The sequence below is a fragment of the Lagopus leucura genome, unplaced genomic scaffold (genome assembly GCF_019238085.1).
Source record: "Lagopus leucura isolate 7727_CA_CO unplaced genomic scaffold, USGS_WTPT01 Super-Scaffold_100009, whole genome shotgun sequence".
Lineage (NCBI taxonomy): Eukaryota > Metazoa > Chordata > Aves > Galliformes > Phasianidae > Lagopus > Lagopus leucura.
The window spans coordinates 74,031-92,727 of NW_024962266.1; the positions used below are offsets into that span (position 1 = coordinate 74,031).

General features: G+C 40.0%; 1 protein-coding gene across 8 annotated transcripts in view; it reads left to right on the forward strand.

Moving 5' to 3' along the window:
* Positions 1 to 18,697, forward strand: part of SWT1 (SWT1 RNA endoribonuclease homolog) — a 34,677-nt gene that overhangs the window by 1,800 nt on the left and 14,180 nt on the right. For 7 of the 8 annotated variants that reach the window (XM_042873167.1, XM_042873169.1, XM_042873168.1 and 4 more), the window contains 12 exons: positions 1,990 to 2,048; positions 3,252 to 3,996; positions 4,416 to 4,490; positions 5,124 to 5,253; positions 5,381 to 5,479; positions 8,488 to 8,676; positions 9,233 to 9,326; positions 10,883 to 11,019; positions 11,829 to 12,016; positions 13,194 to 13,332; positions 14,085 to 14,230; positions 15,624 to 15,832. In XM_042873167.1, coding sequence (XP_042729101.1) covers positions 1,990 to 2,048; positions 3,252 to 3,996; positions 4,416 to 4,490; positions 5,124 to 5,253; positions 5,381 to 5,479; positions 8,488 to 8,676; positions 9,233 to 9,326; positions 10,883 to 11,019; positions 11,829 to 12,016; positions 13,194 to 13,332; positions 14,085 to 14,230; positions 15,624 to 15,832 — 2,210 coding nt within the window. The remainder of the gene's footprint in view (positions 1 to 1,989; positions 2,049 to 3,251; positions 3,997 to 4,415; positions 4,491 to 5,123; positions 5,254 to 5,380; positions 5,480 to 8,487; positions 8,677 to 9,232; positions 9,327 to 10,882; positions 11,020 to 11,828; positions 12,017 to 13,193; positions 13,333 to 14,084; positions 14,231 to 15,623; positions 15,833 to 18,697) is intronic. The other variant, XM_042873174.1, reaches the window with a different exon arrangement.

Genomic DNA, 18,697 nt, shown 5'->3' on the forward strand with positions numbered 1-18,697 from the left:
TATACGCTTCTAGAAAGTTGTTTTCTGCAAATAATATATAACCAGTAAATCAGTAGTTTAATAAGTCCAGTTTGCTAAGTCTTTCTGTCTAATTTTGCAAAGCATATATGAAATGAGAGAGCTTTTAATTATCTTAATATGAATGTTTCTAAAAAACGTTTGCAGGCAATGTAGATGAATGTGATATGGTAGATTTAATAACCTGAGTTACACACATTAAAAGCTTTTTGCTCATGTAGAAAATACAGCCAAATGTTCATACCTCCTTTTCTTCCTGAATTCCTCATTATTATTTACAGTATCACAGAATTCGGCCAGGCTTGGAAGGGGCCTCAAGAATAATGAATCCCCAACCCCCTGCCTCATGCAGGGCTGCCACCTTTCCATTTAATACCAGCCCAGGCTGCCCAGGGCCCCATCCAACCTGGCCTTGAACACCCCCAGGGATGGATGGGGCATCCACAGCCTTTCTGGGCAGCTGTTCCAGCACCTTACCACTCTCTCTGTAAAGAACTTCCCCCTGACATCCAACCTAAATCTTCCCTCCCTCAACTTAAAACCATTTCCCCTAGTCCTGCAGTTATCTACCCTGTCAAAGAGTTGACTCCCCTTCTGTTTGTAGGCTCCCTTTAGGTACTGAAGGCTGCAATGAGGTCACCCCACAGCCGCCTTTTCTCCAGGCTGAACAAGCCCAGCTCCCTCAGCCTGTCTTTGTAGGGGAGGTGCTGCTGATCATCTTTGTGGCTCTCCTCTGGACCCTCTCCAACAGCTCCCTATCTCTTGTACTAGGGGCTCCAGACCTGGACACAGTATTGCAGGTTGGGCCTTACAAGAGCAGAGCAGAGAGGGACAACCACCTCCCTGTCCCTGCTGGCCACCCCTCTGCTGATGTAGCCCAGGATTCCATTTGCTTTCCGAGCTGCAAGAGCACACTGCTGGGTCATGTTAAGCTTTTCATCCACCAGGTCTCACCCCATAAGAAGGGGACAGCCCAGAGCCCCTTCAGCTCTCCCACATGGCAGAGGGCCCCACACCAGGATTTCCCCTTGAGCAGGGACACTTGTCAAAGTAGTGATTATTTAATCCTAGAGATTAAAAAAAAAAATTCTTATCCACAACAAATACTTGGTGAGTGACTAATGGCTGGCTTACTGTGTAGTCTTAGCTAAGTAATAAAAAGGATTGATGGTGCATACAATCCTTTAGAGATAACTGTTGACCAAGTCTTGGAGTGAGCTGCTCCCATACTCCTCTGGGAAGGTGTCAGGAAGGCAAGGTGTTTGACTCTGAGTCTTGTGACTCATAGCAAGGTCTTCCTGATGATTTTCATCTGATTCAATCCTCTGTGCAATACATAATCAAGCATGCCATGCAATTGAACCTTGATAAAGCACTGCCATTTTTACCATTGAGCTCCATTAAGTCACTGTCTCGTGTCAATAAAGCGCATTACTACTTCCTTCGTATGAGTGAAGGGCATAGAATGATAGAATGGCTTAGGTTGGAGAGAGCCTTAAAAATCATCTAGTTCCAACTCCTCTGCCATGGGCAGAGCTGCCAGCTGCTAGATAAGACTGCCCAGAATCTCATCCAAGCTGGCCCTGAATGTCTGCAGGGATGGAGTATCCACAGGCCTCTCTAGGCAGCCTGTGCCAGTGTACCACTTGTCTCTGGTAGGTGCTGCCACCATATGTGAAGACTATTCATGTACAGTATGTTCCAGGGCTGATTCCTAAGGACTGCTCAGTGGTTCCCATACTGGGCAAGCTGAAGGGTGGAAAATTAAAAACAGGAGTTTGGAAAAAAGGATTATGGGAAAAACTACATTTAGTAACACTTCTCCCCTTTGGGCCTTGAGGCATGTAGCTGTCTTTTTCAAGGTCAGCTTATTCAAAATCACTGTGATTCTAATGTGAAATAATAGCTTGTTCTGTCTTGTGAAGAGTTTGTTACAGCAATTTTCTCTTGGGCTTTTTTTCTTTCTTTCAGAACTCTGAAGTCACAAAGTCGTATAGTCAAACTGTGGACAGACAGACAGAATTTCAAAGGTAAATTCTGTGGCATTAAATATAACTACCATTGGATTGTTTTGAATACTGAATTTAAGAATTTATTGTTTTCTATTTTTGTTTTCAGTAAATAAAATATGGCAATTTAACTGAAGTGTTGGCATTGCACTAATGAGTAGATTTATGGGTGGATTCTGCCTGAACTAGTCAGTTTGAGGTTGTTGAGAAAACAGGATTCAAACAATTTTAAACTATAAAGTATACCATTACACTTCAAATAAAGTAGGAATAGTATCCTTCCAACACTACTGTTATAAAAAGCCTTTTTTTTTTCCTGCCTTGAGCAGTACCTTGTTGGTCTGTACCACATATTTCATGTTCTGTTAGCAAAATGTAGGCTACTTGAGGCAAATAAAGCAACCTTTCACCTTAAGCATAGCAAGTGTAAAAAGTATTTGAAAAGTAATATAGAGTATGAATGTTCTTATGAATCCTGAGATGGTAAAGCTTTGGTCTGTTTCTTAATCATGGCAAAATCTTGTTGCATATTTGTCAGGACATTCAAGTTATCTGTTCTACAGGCATTTCTTAAATGGCCTTTACCTCTTCAGCACTTCCATAGTACTGTTATAGGGCACGGAAGTAAGTGTCAGGGGTATTTTACACCTAGTGTCTGATAAATTTAATGAATATTTTCTCTGGTTTTATAAGAAGTAATTTCTTATTCAGTTTTCATATCATGATTCCTGTAGAAAGTTTATGTATTTCCCTCAGTTGTTCCTTTTCCAAGTTACTCAGTCTGTTTATTCTGCCCTATTTAAGGGCCATTAAGTGCTTGGCAGTGTGTGACCAAGCCTAACTGCTGCATGCTTGATCTTTAGGGTGATACACCCTACATATAATTAAAATGCTGTTAAAATTCATCTGTGTGTTAAGATGAGAATAAACTGTAAAAGGACATCTCTCCAGGTAGTAAAATACAAAAAAAGCTTTTTCTTATTTTGGTACTTTGAAATGGCTCTACAGCCAAAGATGTAAATAATGAAAGCCCTACAGCAAGCTTCATAGAGGACAGATGTTGCAAGTTCTTGTTTAAATATACATCAAAGTGGTACCCATAAATATGCAGTTATTACTGCCTAAATCGAAGGCAGTGTTTCTTGCTGTTTTTTTCTTGTATTATGTTAACTGAGCTAGATTACATGACTTCTTTTTTTTTTTTTTTTGGTAAAATTTCTATAGATTCAAAACAGAGAAAGGCAGACAAGAGAAGAAACAATACCGAAGTTCTAATACTTGTGCTGATGGACAATCCCAAGGAGAATCTCCAAATGGAAGCAAAACCACAGCTAATTCTTTAATCAAATCTGAAAAGCGAAAGAGAATAGTTATACAATTTAAATCCAAAGAAGCTAAACATGGAAAAAGTACAGGCACTGCTGATGTAGTGACAACTAGCAGGAAAGATCATAACAAAGGTCCTTTTGATGGTAAAGAAAGAAAAAGACACTGTCATAGCTTTGTGGTTCAGAGAGACAAGGTGGTGAAGAAAAACAAAGTTGAACTCTGTAAGCCAGAGGTAAAAGTTGAACAAACTGTGTTGGGACAACTGAAGTCATCTGTGTATAATTTATATGTACCTCATAAAAAGGCAGACAGATCTAGAAAAACGAGTGAAGATGTCAGAATTCAAGAAATTAAAAAAAAGCCACCTAGCACAGTCTCTACAGAGACTGCGTGTCGTGATAGACCTGTCAGTAAGAAGTCAAATATGTTATCTAGGACTTGTGAAGAAAAGTATAAAGAAGAATATAAGGAGTTTTCTAAGAAAAATCAACATGCTGACAAGCATATATCACACTGCTCAACTGAAACACTGCAGCAATGGGACTGCTGTAAATGGAAAAAACAGGATGCTGATCGAGTTAGTTGTAATTCAGGGACTCAAAAAGGGGACTTTGAAGCCACCGCGTTTTGTTTTAAGCAGGTAATGAGAACTCAGTTATTTCTGTATTACGCAAATGTCTGTTCTAGGCTGGTTTCTGAATGGCAGGCAGTTTGTATGTAAGTAAACTTGCGTTCTTGCAAGGTTCAGGATCCCATAGCCTGCTAGATGGATTTTTCGGGTCACACTATAAATCATGTTAAAATGCTTATCTGCTCTACTAAATGCTTAGTCAAACTAGTTCTGTTTCTATTATTATTTGTTTCTTTTGAGTTTTCAATCGCATCTGACTCCTACCAAGTAAGAGATAAATCTACCCAAAAGTTAAGTAAGTGTACTTGTATAATATTAAAGCGCTATACTCTGACTCTTGACAGGAGTAAAAAACTTGATGCTTTTTCCTCAGTCTTAATTGATACTCTGTGATGTTGGTATGTTGTTGTTTTTAATTCTTCCTGCAGGGCTTTCCATCCCCTCAAAGCAGTGCAACCTTTCCATTGCCTCAAGGCTGTGAATACCCAGAAGGCGACCAAGAGGTTAGTAATGCTTTCATTTAACACTTGTTAGTTGGAATTTACAATTCATGGCATTGATGTTGTGCAGTTAGAAGTTCCATGGCCTTTCCTAATATTTTGCATTGCTGGTCTAAGATCTATATGATCTAAATACTTGGAACCTTTTTTTCAAATGCTAAACAAACTTGCTCAAATAGTAATCAGGAACTCTTTGAGATAGGAAGATTGCCTTCTTCTTACTCTTTGTAACACCAGGGACCTTCATACTTGCTTGCATACTCAGCTGTCTCATTTTCCAACCTCTTGCGTTCCAGTAGGGGGAGAGACTTTTTTTTTTGAAAAACATCTGACAGGTTACTTGCAGGTTATTTAACAAAAAATGGAAGAAAAGTTTTGGATACTAGGCCAAAAGATTTCTCAGAACAAAGATTTCTTGGCTGCATTTTGGATGTCTTTTTGTGGACTTCTTATACTGGAGATTAGGCAAAAGATACTCACAGCTTTACACTTTCTGTATCAACTCAATTTTTTTTGTCTTTCAGTTTTAGTCAGCTGAACAAAGTAATTAACGCAAAAGTAAATTTTTTTGAAACAATTCAAAAGTGATTTCTTACCCATAATTGATTTCAGAAGTGCACATATTTTTTATTGTAGATGCAGATAGTTGAGGATTTGCATGTTGCTCGTATTGAAAAGAGGATGGCCGAATCTGTAGTACAGACCTGTGGAGAACTGACAAGTATGGAAATAGATCTTCCAGAACAGGATTTAAATATTTATGCTGGTATGTCATAATCTTGTGTTTCTTGGTGGTACAAGCATTTGGTTATTAAAATCAGTTAGTGCCCTGTGTAGTGAGCAGACAACTGATTTTCTAAGAATAATAACTGTGCTATTATTCTTTTTGCCAGAGACTTCTTCCGGTCTGAACATACTAGTGGTGATTGACACAAATATAATGATTAGTCACCTTGAGTTTGTCAAGTCCCTGAAATCTGAGGATATACCAGGTATGTGAATACATGGTGATCAACCAGAATTTTTGGGAGAAACAGATATAAGAATTTCAGGCTGCATGAAACAAACAAACAGCAACAACAAAAAACATCTGAGCTTAAAAAGACAGTAGGTTTCATATGAGCCAGGAGGCTCTCACTTACAGTGCTGGTTCTCTGAACCCAGATAGGCTTCTTAAGAAAAGTTCAGATATTAAGTAAAGCCTACTATGCTTATACCTATGCACTTAAATTCTCAGTAAATATGTCTTCAAAGAATCACAGAGTGACTTGGAAAAAACAGTAAAGCCCATCCAGTTCCACTCCCCCTGCTGTGGGCTTGTTGCCATCTACCAGATCAGGCTGCTGAGGGACCCTTCCAACTTGGTCCTGAATGCCTCCAGGAAGGGGGCAACCACAGCTTCTCTGGGCAGCCTGTGATGGGCCTCACTGCCCTCTGAGTAAAGAATTTTGCCTTAACATCTAACCAAAATCTCCTCTCACTTAGTTTAAAACCATTCCCCCTTGTCCTGACACTGTCTGCCCACATAAAAAGTTGATCTCCCTCCCGTAGCTCCCCTCAAGTACTGGATGGTCACAGTGAGGGGTTATAGAGTCACAGAATGGCCTGGGTTGAAAAGGACCTCAATGATCATCCAGTTCCAACCCCCTGCTATGTGCAGGGTCAGCAACTAGCAGACCAGGCTGCCCAGAGCCACATCCAGCCTGCCCTTGAATGCCTCCAGGGATGGGGCATCCACAACCTCCTTGGGCAACCTGCTCCAGAGTGTCTCTATGAAAAACTTCCTCCTATCTACTTCCTCCTAGTATCTAACCTAAACCTCTCCTGTCTCAGTTTAAAGCCATTCCCCCTTATCCTATCACCATCCACCCTTGTAAACAGCCGTTCTCCTCCTGTTTATACACTCCCTTCAAGTACTGGAAGGCCACAATGAGGTCTCCCCGCAGTCTTCTCTTCTCCAAGCTAAACAAGCCCAGTTCCCTCAATCTTTCCTCATAGGAGAGCTGCTCCAGCCCTCTGATCATCTTAGTGCCCTCCTCTGGAGCCGCTCCAAGAGCTCCACGTCCTTCCTGTACTGTGGGCCTGGACACAGTACTGCAGATGGGACCTCACAAGAGCCGAGTAGAGGGAGACAATCGCCTCTCTCACCCTGCTGGTCACCCCTTTTTTTGTTCTGCAGCCCAGAACACAGTTGGCCTTCTGGGCTGCAAGCGCACACTGCTGGCTCATGTCCAGCTTCTTGTCCAGGACCCCCAAGTCCTTCTCTGCAGGGCTGCTCTCAAGATCTTCCCTCAGTCTGTATAAATACCTGATTGCCCTGACTCAATGCAGCACCCTGCATTTGGCCTATCGAACCTCATTAGGTTTTCACTTCTTCAGCCTGTCCAGGTCCCTCTGGATGGCTTCCCTTCCCTCCAGTGTATTGACTGCACCGCTCAGATTGGTGTCATCTGCAAACTTGCTGAGGGTGCACTCAGTGCCATCGTCTGTCATTGATGAAGATGTTGAAGAACACCGGTCCCAAGACCGACCCCTGAGGGACACCGCTTGTGACCGACCTGCACCCTGATACAGAACCACTGATCACAGCCCTTTAGCTGTGATCAGCCAATTCCTAATCCATTGAGCAATCCATCTTTTAAATCCACACCTCTTCAATTTAGAGAGAAGGATGTGGTGAGGGACCATGTCAAAGGCCTTGAAGAAGTCCAGGTAGATGACATCCACTGCCATTCCCCCATCCACCAATGCTGTCACTCCATCATAGAAGACCACCAGTTTGGTCAGGCACGATCTGCACTTGATGCAGCCATGCTGGCTATCTCCAAACACCTCTTTGCCTCGTGTGTACCTTAACATAGCTTCTAGGAGGATCTGCTCCGTGATGTTCCCAGGCAGAGAGGTGAGGCTTACTGACCTGTAGTTCCCCAGGTCTTCCTTTCTCCTTTTCTTAAAGATGGGAGTAACATTTCCCTTTTTCCAGTCAGTGGGGACTTGACCAGACAGCCATGATTTTTAAATATGGAGTGCGGCTCGGCAACCACATCAGCCATCTCTCAGAACCCTAGGCTGGATATCATCCAGCCCCATGGACTTATACATGTTCAGTTTCGTAAGGAGGACTTGGACTTCTCCACTGTGACAGTGTTAATAAATGTATTGTTTTTTAATTTTGCAATTAAACACCAGACCAATTATGAAAATGTTTAGAAGATTGTAGACTACTACCTATTTACTACAAAGCAGGTGGATGCTAGTGGATATCTTAAAAATTGCATTCTTACCACGTGAATGAGAAGGCATATAATTAAGTATTTGTCCTGGGTGGACCAAGAAAGCAGTTATGAAATCTCTGAATTACCATTATTCCATTTATAATATTTATAATGTATTCCATTTATAATAGATTTGTAATAGTTTTGAAGCTGAAAAAAGTACTTAGATGCAAGTAAAAGTATGGTCCAGTAGCCATTCTTCCTGTTGTTTGCTTAAGAATGTTGGCTGAGAATTAGCACAACCCACTGCTCTTTTATTTACTGATTGGTTTTGCACAGTGACTGCTGTGGTTCCTCCAGTGTTTTTAGCCTGTTCTTTTCAGCTGCTGTTACCTTGCTCTGAAGTATTACAGTGAGTATGTAACAGGACGTTGATCACTGTGTTTTATAATACTGCTACCCACTGCTGTCAGTATACTTCCTTGATTAAAATTTTTTATTCCTCTTGTTCGTTTGGTAGTTTTTTTTTTTGTTGTTTGTTTGTTTTTTAACCTGTAACCAACTTTTAGTTTGAGGTTTAATGAAAGAGGGAGCTTGGTTGATTTCACTGGTTCGTTTTTAATGCTAGGTATTTCTTGAGCACTAAATATGAAAACTATTAGTTAAAAACAAAAACAAAAAAAGCGCATGAGCTTATATAAATAAAGTGTTAGAAATAAAATTTAACTGTGGGACTTCAGTTGGCCTTACAAAATGTCTGTTTTTTGGCCTTTTTTTCATTGTAGGGATTGGCAAACTTGCCTTGATAATTCCCTGGGTTGTTTTACAAGAGTTGGACAACTTGAAGAAGGGGAAGATGTTAGTGCATGTTCGACAAAAGGCTGTTCCTGCAGTCCAGTTCATCTATGCGTGTCTCAAAAATCAGGATCCAAAACTGTGGGGGCAATCCATGCAACTTGCTTCACAAAAAATATGTAAGACATGCAGTCAGTTTGGCTTGGAGTACTTAATCCTCATGTGAACTTCTGCTCTAAATTTGTAATTTAATATGGTCTTTGCTCTGACTTTGCAGTTTGCTAATTAAAACTTCCTAGTTGCTTACAGGAGTTTTCAGAGCATATCCTATGGCTATAGTATGCAGATGTTCACTGTCATTTTATCGATTATTTCTCACTTTAAATTGCATCTATTAAGTTGCTATGTGGGTAATTACTTAATGAAAATTCATCTTTTTTCGTTTTTTTTAATCTACAAGCTAAGGGTCTGTTTTACGCTTTTCATTCATTGTCATAGAATCTAACATGCTGAGAAGTTTGTGCAGGGCTCACTGGAAGTTTTCTGCCCCACCGGTAGTGTTCTTTGAGAGGAGCAGAACCTTGGAATTCAAAGCTCAGATCTGTGCTTTGAATACACTACTCTGTCCTTGTCTAGGGAGTGCTGCATTTAAAAATAGTACCGTGACTGCAATGAAGTGTTTCTTCTGCTTAGTTGTTTCTATACGTGTCAGCACTGCTTTAACTAAATTTGCAGATGGCCTGTGTGATGAGAACAACGATGATCGTGTGTTACAGTGTTGTCTGCAGTACCAGAGCCTCTTTCCTCAAGCTGTTGTTATACTGTGCACGTGAGTTCCTGGGTGTTTCTTGAGCTGTTACGAAATTTAAGGTAGTCTTATGCCAGATACAGCATTCTCAAATTGTATCTTAAAACGAAGAGCTGCTTCTGGAATAAGCTTCTGAGGAGCAGTTGCTCTCTTAGAAGCTGCTGTAGAAGGGTACAGTAAAACGCGAAGATTGTAGCTGTAGTTGCCTTCAAGTGCACAAAGCCTGAAGTAAAGTTTATTCAATTTGAAAATTTTTGAAAGAATAACTCAAATTTTCAAAATCTTACTCAAATTTGTAACAAATTATGGAATTATGAGATTAAAAAATGTATTTTTATTAATGGCTGAGATCCAGTTAGCTGCCCAGGTGGGTTTGCCTCTGGGTTGGGGGAGGGTGATAAACAGCATGATAACTGCTGAGTTTCTGGAATTGATTCTTGGTTTGGATACACTTGGATACAAGTGATGTGAAGCTAATTTTTTAAAAGACTAGTATTCCTAGACCATAAACAGGTTGGTATGTTTCAGGAAATAAAGTTGATTATCTACATATCAGTTGGTTTGTGTAAGTTGATGTGTGAGACTGGGTTGTTGCTGAAAACACTATTTCATAGAGTGTTAGAATGGTTTGTGTTGGAAGGGACCTTTAAGACCATCTTGTTCCAACCACCTGCTATAAACAGGGATGCCTCCCATAGCCCGGGTTGCTCACAGCCCCATCCAGCCTGGCCTTGAATGCCTCCAGGGAGAGGGCATCCACAAGCTCTCTGAGCAACCTGTTCCAGTGTCTCACCACCCTCACAGTAAAGACTTTATTCCTAGTATCTAGTCTAAATCTACTCTCTTCCAGTTTAAAGCTATTTCCCCTCATTCTGTTGCTACAAAAGTCTGTTGTAAAAAGTTCCTTCCCAGCTTTCCTGCAGGCCCCTTCAAGTACTGGAAGGCCACTATAATGTCGCCTCAGAGCCTTCTCTTTTCTAGGCTGAAGAGCCCCAGCTCTCTCACCCTTTAGATTTTTCTGAGTAAAGAACAGAACGTGTTGCTGGTGACCTTTAAAGTGCTTTTCATCTGAAAATGCCTTTATCAGTGTAAGCAATGGGAATTTGTGAGAGAGTACCAGAGCACAAGTTTGTAGCAGTTGTGCTACAGTGTATGTGCCTCAGGGTGGTATCTGTGAATATAACTCAGCCAGCACTTTATGGAAAATGGGGCTGTATTATATCAGTGTAATAAGGTATGAGTGTCTTCAAATCATAGCCTTGTCTGCATTCTAAGATCATAGCAGCTAAGCATCACTGCTGCAGTACTTGTGGTTTTGTTTTTCTTAAAGCAAGCTCAGAGCCTGACAAATACTCTTTCAGAGTAGCTAGTTCAGTTCATTTTGTGTTTGGTTTTTTTTTTTTTTTTTTTTTTTTTTCTGAACTGATTCTAATCTCGTAAGAAGGTATACTTTCTTATATACAGAAGATCACAAAATAGGCTTACAGGATTCAAATCTTTCAGTGCTTTATTCATAACTTATTGCGTAATGTTAAGTACTGTCAGTTTTATGTCAAAAATTAATTATCTTTTCCTAGAGATGACAAAAATTTATGCAATAAAGCCATTGTATGTGAAGTCAAGGCACTCTGTAAAGTGGATTTGGTTACTGCTCTGCTGAACCTGAATGTTAACAAGCATCTGAACTGCCTGGAACTGCAGCAGTCGAAATGTGGTAAGTTTGCTTAATGTGTGCATAAACATACACTGGCTTTTGAGACCTACTGATCAGCGTAGGAGAGGGAAAATAGTTATATAGTCTCAATTTTTATACAGTTTGAATCCTCAGTGTTTGTTTTGGATAGGTTTTCTGTTTTCAAAGGTAAGCAGTTTCCTGAAAGTTTGAGACGGTTATTAAAAAATTTGTCTCTTACGATGTGAGGAAATTCATATGGCATCTTTTCATTTTACAGAATAACAAAACGAAATACAGCGTGAATTACCTTTGTTTACAGTCCTTTAAACTGTGTCCTACATTACAGGCCTGAAAACTGATGTTTCCAGTTGAAGAGTTTGGGTTCTATTCTTGCTTAGTTGTAAAGCCTTTATACTGAGCTCATCCTTTACTTTTTCTAGCATCCCAATCAGTAGAGCTAGATTCTTGTATTACTTGCTAATGTTTCAAAAGATGCAAATACAGCTTGCAGTGGTAATTGATCTTCTCATGCTTGCTGATAGCTCCACTGCCTGTATATAATCTGAGGTATTTAAGAACGAATAAGTGATAGCACAAATGAATAATACCTTGGGGAAATTAGATTGTCTTGTTTAGTTGCTCATAAATAAAAAGATCCACAGTACAAATGTGTATAACTGGAAATGCTTGAAATCTGATTAGGTGTACCTTATCTGCTTTGTACCACAGTGTAAAGTACAGTCTGTCTTTTATTTACGGGAACAAGTGATTTGTATCACTTTGTATCAGCCTATATCAACTATAGAAGCTGTTGCAATTAGTATCTTTTATTGCTGTTGGCTTTACAGATAGAGAATTCCAGAAAACAAAAGAAAGTGGTGCTCATCTTACTTTCCAGAAAACAGAAAGAAGTGATACTCATCTTACTTCTCAATTTCCGAATATAATTCCAGATCTTGAAAAGAACTTAGGAGAAGCTTTATCTTGTATTTTGGAGACTGAAATGAAAATTGTATTTGGAAACCTATGGATGGAGGTAGTTTCATATGTCATCTTTCTTGGTACTTCAAATATTAAGAGGTTTAATATTTCAGTGATTTCTTTACCTATGTTAAACTGGCGGCTAAGTCTTGTAATTTATTAATGTAACAGTCTGCTTAACATGAGTGTTTAATTTTACAATTTCATTTTATGACAAGATGATTCTATCTGACCAGTAATTCCTGCAGTAATAATAATATGGTAATAGAAATTCTGGCTATATGGCTGTGCAGTATGAATTTTCCAAACTTTTTGTATTAATTTCACTGCACTTAGACTTTTCTGTGTGTTTAAATCACTGAATTGTAAATATATCCTTCAATAAAATATTCTATCACATTTTATGTGATTTATATAATATATATAATATTTTATACAACGTTACAGTTGTTGAAAGCATTTGTTTCCCATCAGAGTGCTTTTATATACCACGAGTATAATTATTCACACACTACATTGCAGATACAGAATTACAGGGATGTTAACCTCCAAGCACTTACTTGCTTTTTCAAAAGTACTGTTCGTATAAAATAAGTACGCAGTTACAATACATTTTTAAATTATACACTGCTTTTACTGTGCATATGCCTCTGTGATCTTAAAAGAGTTGTTTGCATGGGATGCTTACTATTTCACAGGATGGAGTTTTGATTAGTTGCTAAGTAATTAGGCATTTACAATTAGCTTAACTGGTTCCTGTCAACATCTTTCCAAATTCTGGTTTTACTTCATAGCAATAAATTACAATTTAATTGTAATATGCACATAATAGACACAGCTATGAAAAGTGTGCTTATTCTTACTAAAAAGAAGTTGAAGGATAATTGTAGAAAATCAAAGGCATATTTACTTTTGTTCTGGCTTTTGTACATAGGTAATGCATTAAGAGATTACTCAAGGGTGTTTTGAATATTTGAGAAAAGGAGAATGAAAAATCATGCAAATGTTGAAAGGTTATTATTGTGCACTGGATGCTTCTTCATGGACATCTTTGCCTATCCAATGATATTGCTGAATCAAAATTTCTAAATAGATAACTTTGGTTTGTTAAATCTAAATATAACTTTATTTCTGAGGAATCGTTGGAGTTCTGCTTCAGCAAGTGCGAGTAATGTTATTGAAGAACAGAACTGGACACGTCTGTTTGACTTTTGAAATGTGTTGTCTTTCAGATACTATATTTAAAGCCACCATGGACATTAGCAAACTTACTGCAGTGCTACAAAAAGCACTGGGTGGCTGTTTTTGGTTATGTTGTGCCAAGGAGCTTACTTGCAACTATTGAATTTCTCTATAAACACTTTTGTACAGGTAAGAATCTCTAAGAATGTTGATTTTCAGTTACAGAAGTAGTCTTAGCTGAGGATGTACTCTATATGGTTAAATTACAGAATCCCCAAGGTTGGAAAAGACCCACGAGATCACCCAGTTCTACCATCTAGTAATGTAGAACCAAAATCAATGTAAAAACATTTTAAAGAATGTTTACAGTGTTGGTCACTGAAGTCTCTCAACTATTTTTAGGAAGGAAATAATCTTCCCTTCATTTCCTTCTGTGTTTTATATTGCCAAGTGATCTGCATTTGATAAATAATTTGTAGAGGAGTAAAGTGAACTTAATGTGGCAAATGAGGATGAGGACAGGGTGGCTTGTTCTGAAAAAAAAAAAAAAAAACCAAAAAAAACCCGTGATAAATAAAAGAACCCTTCCATTTATTTAGTGTGTTGTTTAAGGACTGGATTTTAACAGATGCAGCTCCTCTGGGATATTGCTGTTCCATATCTATTATGTTAGATATGCCACTAGAACCTCTTGCCAGGTTGTGGATAAGTTTGGAGGACTTGGTTAAGATGGAGAAATGTTAGCTCTACGCCCTGTTGCTAATATTTCTCTTGAGGTTTTTTTATCTGATGTTTCTGAGACATTTTTCAAGGCCTTATATCCACCTTAGTTAATTCAGATATTTGAGTATTAAAATTGCCTCCTAACAACGCAGTGCTAACAATGCTTAGCATCTAATTATTATACTTTTTTATTTCCCATGTTAACATGTAAATGTCAGGTAAAACACTGGACACCTCAACAGCTGTTGTCTTGCTCCAGGAAACCAAGAAATTACTGCATGCTTTCAGTTTGAGGTCTGATTATGATGGAGTGCTGCCCCGGGCTTATGAGAAAGTGAATAAGCTATACCAAACATGTACAGAGGTGAGAGGTGTTTCAATATTCGTTCACCTAATTGGTTCTTGAAATTGCTCTGTGTTTGTATTGTAAACCAGGCTTCGATATTTAAATTATTCACAGAATTTTAAAAAATTATGGCAGAAAATATTGCAATACATTGGTTGTTTTATAATAAACCCCCAAATTTAACTTATATTTTCCTGTAGCAAACATCTATCTCTACATGTATGCTCGGTAGGCTTTTTTCTAATATAAATGTATTAGTATTTGGAATGTGACTGAAAAACTTTACCTTCAGTTGCCTTCAGGAAAAACATCTTGGTTTTATATTGCATTTGTAACTGTTAAAGATGATCTTAGGGATTAAAATTAAGGATTTATTTTTTTATATCAATCCTGTATTATTATTCCTGGCCACGTTATTTCATCTTTCTTTGTCTCAGTAGCTGTATTTCTGTATTAATACATACACAGGAGGGACTTCTTTTATACCGTATGCTTTGTGGTAGTTAGTAAAGAGTGTTCTGATACCTTTTGTGCTCTGAGAAGCATGGCCTTACGTGCAATTCACCTATGAGTTATCGTGGAAGAAATGTCAGTGTCTTGGTTTGCAATGATTGTTAGTTCTGAGTGTAGTGGCATACGAAGGGAATAGTGACCCTGGGTGACTTGAAATCTTTCTTCATGTGGAAAAAAAGAGTGCGGGTCAGAATACCTGTAAAAAGTTATTTTAACTTTTGGAAAATGCTGGAAGGGAAAGGAAGAAGAGGAAGATCAAGGAAGGGAAGGATGATCTAGTATCTTGTGTTCATGAGTCTTGGTTCTCTACTGCAGTCCTAAGTTCTGCATGCATTGCAGTCAGCCACTATTCTGTGATCAGTGCCGCACTGAGAAGGAAGCTTTCTGAAAGCTTGTTTCCTCCTGTGCTTATCTGACTTTTGACCTCATAAGGAAATGTCATTTAACAGACTTGTTTGTGTCACATCAGTTTAACCTGGATACATCTCCTGTGTTGGTTCGCCACTGATGTATGAATACTTCTGCTATTGCAGAGGAGTGTGCCATCACTCATGAGAGAGAGAGCAGTGTTGTCTTTCCATGTGCAAGTAAGAGTGTTGTAGTTGATTTTACCTGTGAAAGCTTTGATGAAACTTACCTGTGAAGCTTTGATGTAGGGTTTTAACCTTTGCTTCTGTTTCCTGATCTACAATAATAGAGGAAAATCTTGGTAAAAGGCTGAGAGGTGCATTAGATACAGAGACTGTCATAAGGATGATTAAAGTTGGAAAGATATGCCTTGCTTTTTTGAGCGCTACCTTAACAACAGCAAAAGCAACCTGAAGCAATTAAAAGTTTTCAAATTTCCTTAAGATAGGAAATTAAATACGTTCAATATTTGCTTCTAAACTTTTTTAAGGCGAGATCAGGCAGTGAGCAGAATTCATCTGAAGACAGCACAATTCTTTCAAAAAGTTCTCTGTGCGAAAGAATGGAAGAAACGATACCAAATCTCCAAAACTGTGGAGAAAAAGGGCTGCCTGCAAGCATGCACGTTGCTCAAGAAGACAGGCACCAGGAGATCTGGTCAGTCCTTGAAGGTGTATGGAATACAGTGAATTTGTACAGGTATGATGTACTACAGAAATGTCAAAGTTAAACATAACTTTACGTCATTTCCATTCAAAAATACCATACGAACTGCTTGTTTTTGCTCATTTTAGAGAAGAAGCTATTAGTAATTAATTGAAATTAATGAAAGCATAAAAAAAACCCAAACAAACATTTCACACAAAGAAGTGAGGAGCATAAGAACTGTTATATAGATGCAGTCACTGATCAGTATAGCCTGCTGTTCTTTTTCCTGGCAGCGTATGAGTAACTTAATTGAATGAGTTACTTAAGACTGCAGTGTTGAAGAGCTCATAAAGTGCACAAATGGGAGACTTCAGTGAAAATTTAATCTTTTTCCATAGAAAGAGGCATTCAAGCTCTGTGTTTTCCTTTGGTGACTTCCTTCTCAAATGCTGTGGAACTGCACTACCCTATGCAAAAGCACTTTTTAGATTATTTTTTAAACCTTAATTTATTGGAAATAGTTTTCCAATAGTTTTTAAGCAAATTTCTTCACCTTAAAGGTGAAGTATCCAAATGCAGAGTCTGCTCATTCATTTCATGATGAGATGAATTGTTGATTCATGTTATGTTGATGAATGTTATGTTCATGAATTGTTGATTTCATGTTAGAAGCCTGAGGATTATAAAAAATGATTTTAGGAGACTGGGGAAGTTAGTTGATGGAACGGGCATACAAGTAGTGTTTGCCAGTATTCCCTTGGTGGCAGGGATGAACGCTGAGATGACCAGGAAAAGCCATCTTATAAATGCATGGCTGAGAGGCTGGTGCAAGCGCAAAAATTTTGGATTCTTTGATCATGGGGTGGTCTACTCGGCATCTGGCCTGAGGTCTGCTGATGGGAATTGCTTGTCTCCAAAAGGGAGACGGATACTTGCCCAGGAGCTGGCGGGACTTGTAGAGAGGGCTTTAAACTAGATAGGAAGGGGGAGGGGGATAAAGCCAGGCCTGCTAGAGAGCAGCCTGGGGAAGTGGTAATGGGATTAGGTGAGAGGCGAGGGGCTCAGCTGAGGTGCGTCTACACTAATGCACGCAGCATGGGCAACAAACAAGAAGAGTTGGAAGCCATTGTGCAGCAGGCAAACTATGACCTAGTTGCCATAACGGAAACGTGGTGGGATTGCTCCCACGATTGGAGTGCTGCAATGGATGGCTATAAACTCTTCAGGAAAGATAGGCAAGGAAGGCGGGGTGGCGGTGTAGCTCTCTACGTTAGGGAATGCTTTTACGCTACTGAGATTATGACTGGGGACGATAACGTTGAATCCCTATGGGTAAAGATCAGAGGAAGGGCTGACAAGACAGGCACCCTGGTGGGCGTCTGTTATAGACCCCCAAATGAAGATGAAGAAACAGACGAGGTATTCTATAAGCAGCTGGCACAAGCTGCACAGTCGCCTGCCCTTGTCCTCATGGGGGACTTTAACTTCCCTGACGTATGCTGGGAGTACAGCACAGCACAGAGGAAGCAGTCTAGGAGGTTTCTGGAATGCGTAGAGGACAACTTCCTGATACAGCTGGTCAGAGAGCCCACGAGAGGAACTGCCCCACTAGACCTGCTGTTCACAAACAGGGAAGGTTTGGTGGGAGATGTGGAGGTTGGAGGCTGTCTTGGACAGAGTGATCGTGAAATGATAGACTTCGTGATTCATGGTGGAGCCTGGAGGGGGAATAGTAATACTGCTACCTTGGACTTCAGGAGGGCGGACTTTGAATTGTTCAGGGGACTAATAGGGGGAGTCCCCTGGCATTCAGTCTTAGCGAGCAAAGGGGTCCAAGAGAGCTGGTTGCTCTTCAAGAAGGAAGTCTTAAGGGCGCAGGAGCAGGCAGTCCCCCTGAGCTGCAAAATGAGCCGGCAGGGAAGAAGACCGGCGTGGATGAATAGGGAGCTATTCCTGAGGCTCCGGGAGAAAAAGAGAATCTACTGCCTGTGGAAAGAGGGACAGGCCACTCAAAATGAATACAGGGAAGTTGTTCGGATGTGTAGAGGTGAAATCAGAAAGGCAAAAGCCCAGCTTGAATTTAACCTAGCCGCTGGTGTGAAAAGGAATAAGAAACTCTTTTATAAATACATTAACAGTAAGAGGAGGACAAAGGAGAATATCCACTCTTTGCTGGATGAGGCTGGGAATGTGACCACTGAGGATAAGGAAAAGGCGGAGGTTCTGAATGCCTTCTTTACGTCTGTCTTTAAAAGTCAGACCAGTTATCCTCAGGATACCCCTCTCTCTGACCTGGTAATCTCAGTTGGGGAGCACACTAACCCCCCTGTGATTCTGAAAGAAACAGTCAGAGACCTACTGCTCCAGCTGGACTGTCACAAGTCGATGGGGCCAGATGAGATCCACCCGAGAGTGCTGAGGGAACTGGCGGAGGTGATAGCCGAGCCGCTTTCCATCATCTGTCAGCGCTCCTTGTTGACTGGTGAGGACTCCCATTTATAAGAAAGGTCGTAAGGAGGATCCGGGGAACTACAGGCCTGTCAGCCTGACCTCGGTGCCAGGGAAGGTTATGGAGCAGATCGTCTTGAGGGAGATCATGCGGCATGTGCGGGGTGACCGGGGGATCAGGCCTAGCCAGCATGGGTTCATGAAGGGCAGGTCCTGTTTGACCAACCTGATCTCCTTCTATGATCTAGTGACCCATCTGGTGGATGAAGGAAAGGCTGTTGATGTGGTCTACCTAGACTTCAGCAAAGCCTTTGACACTGTCTCCCACAGCATTCTCCTGCAGAAGCTGGCAGCCAGAGGCTTGGATGGTGTATAACCAAGATGTTATAATTGCAATATAATCAAAAGAGTAAGACAAAGCTGTATAACCAAGATGTTATAATTGCAATATAATCAAAAGAGTAAGGC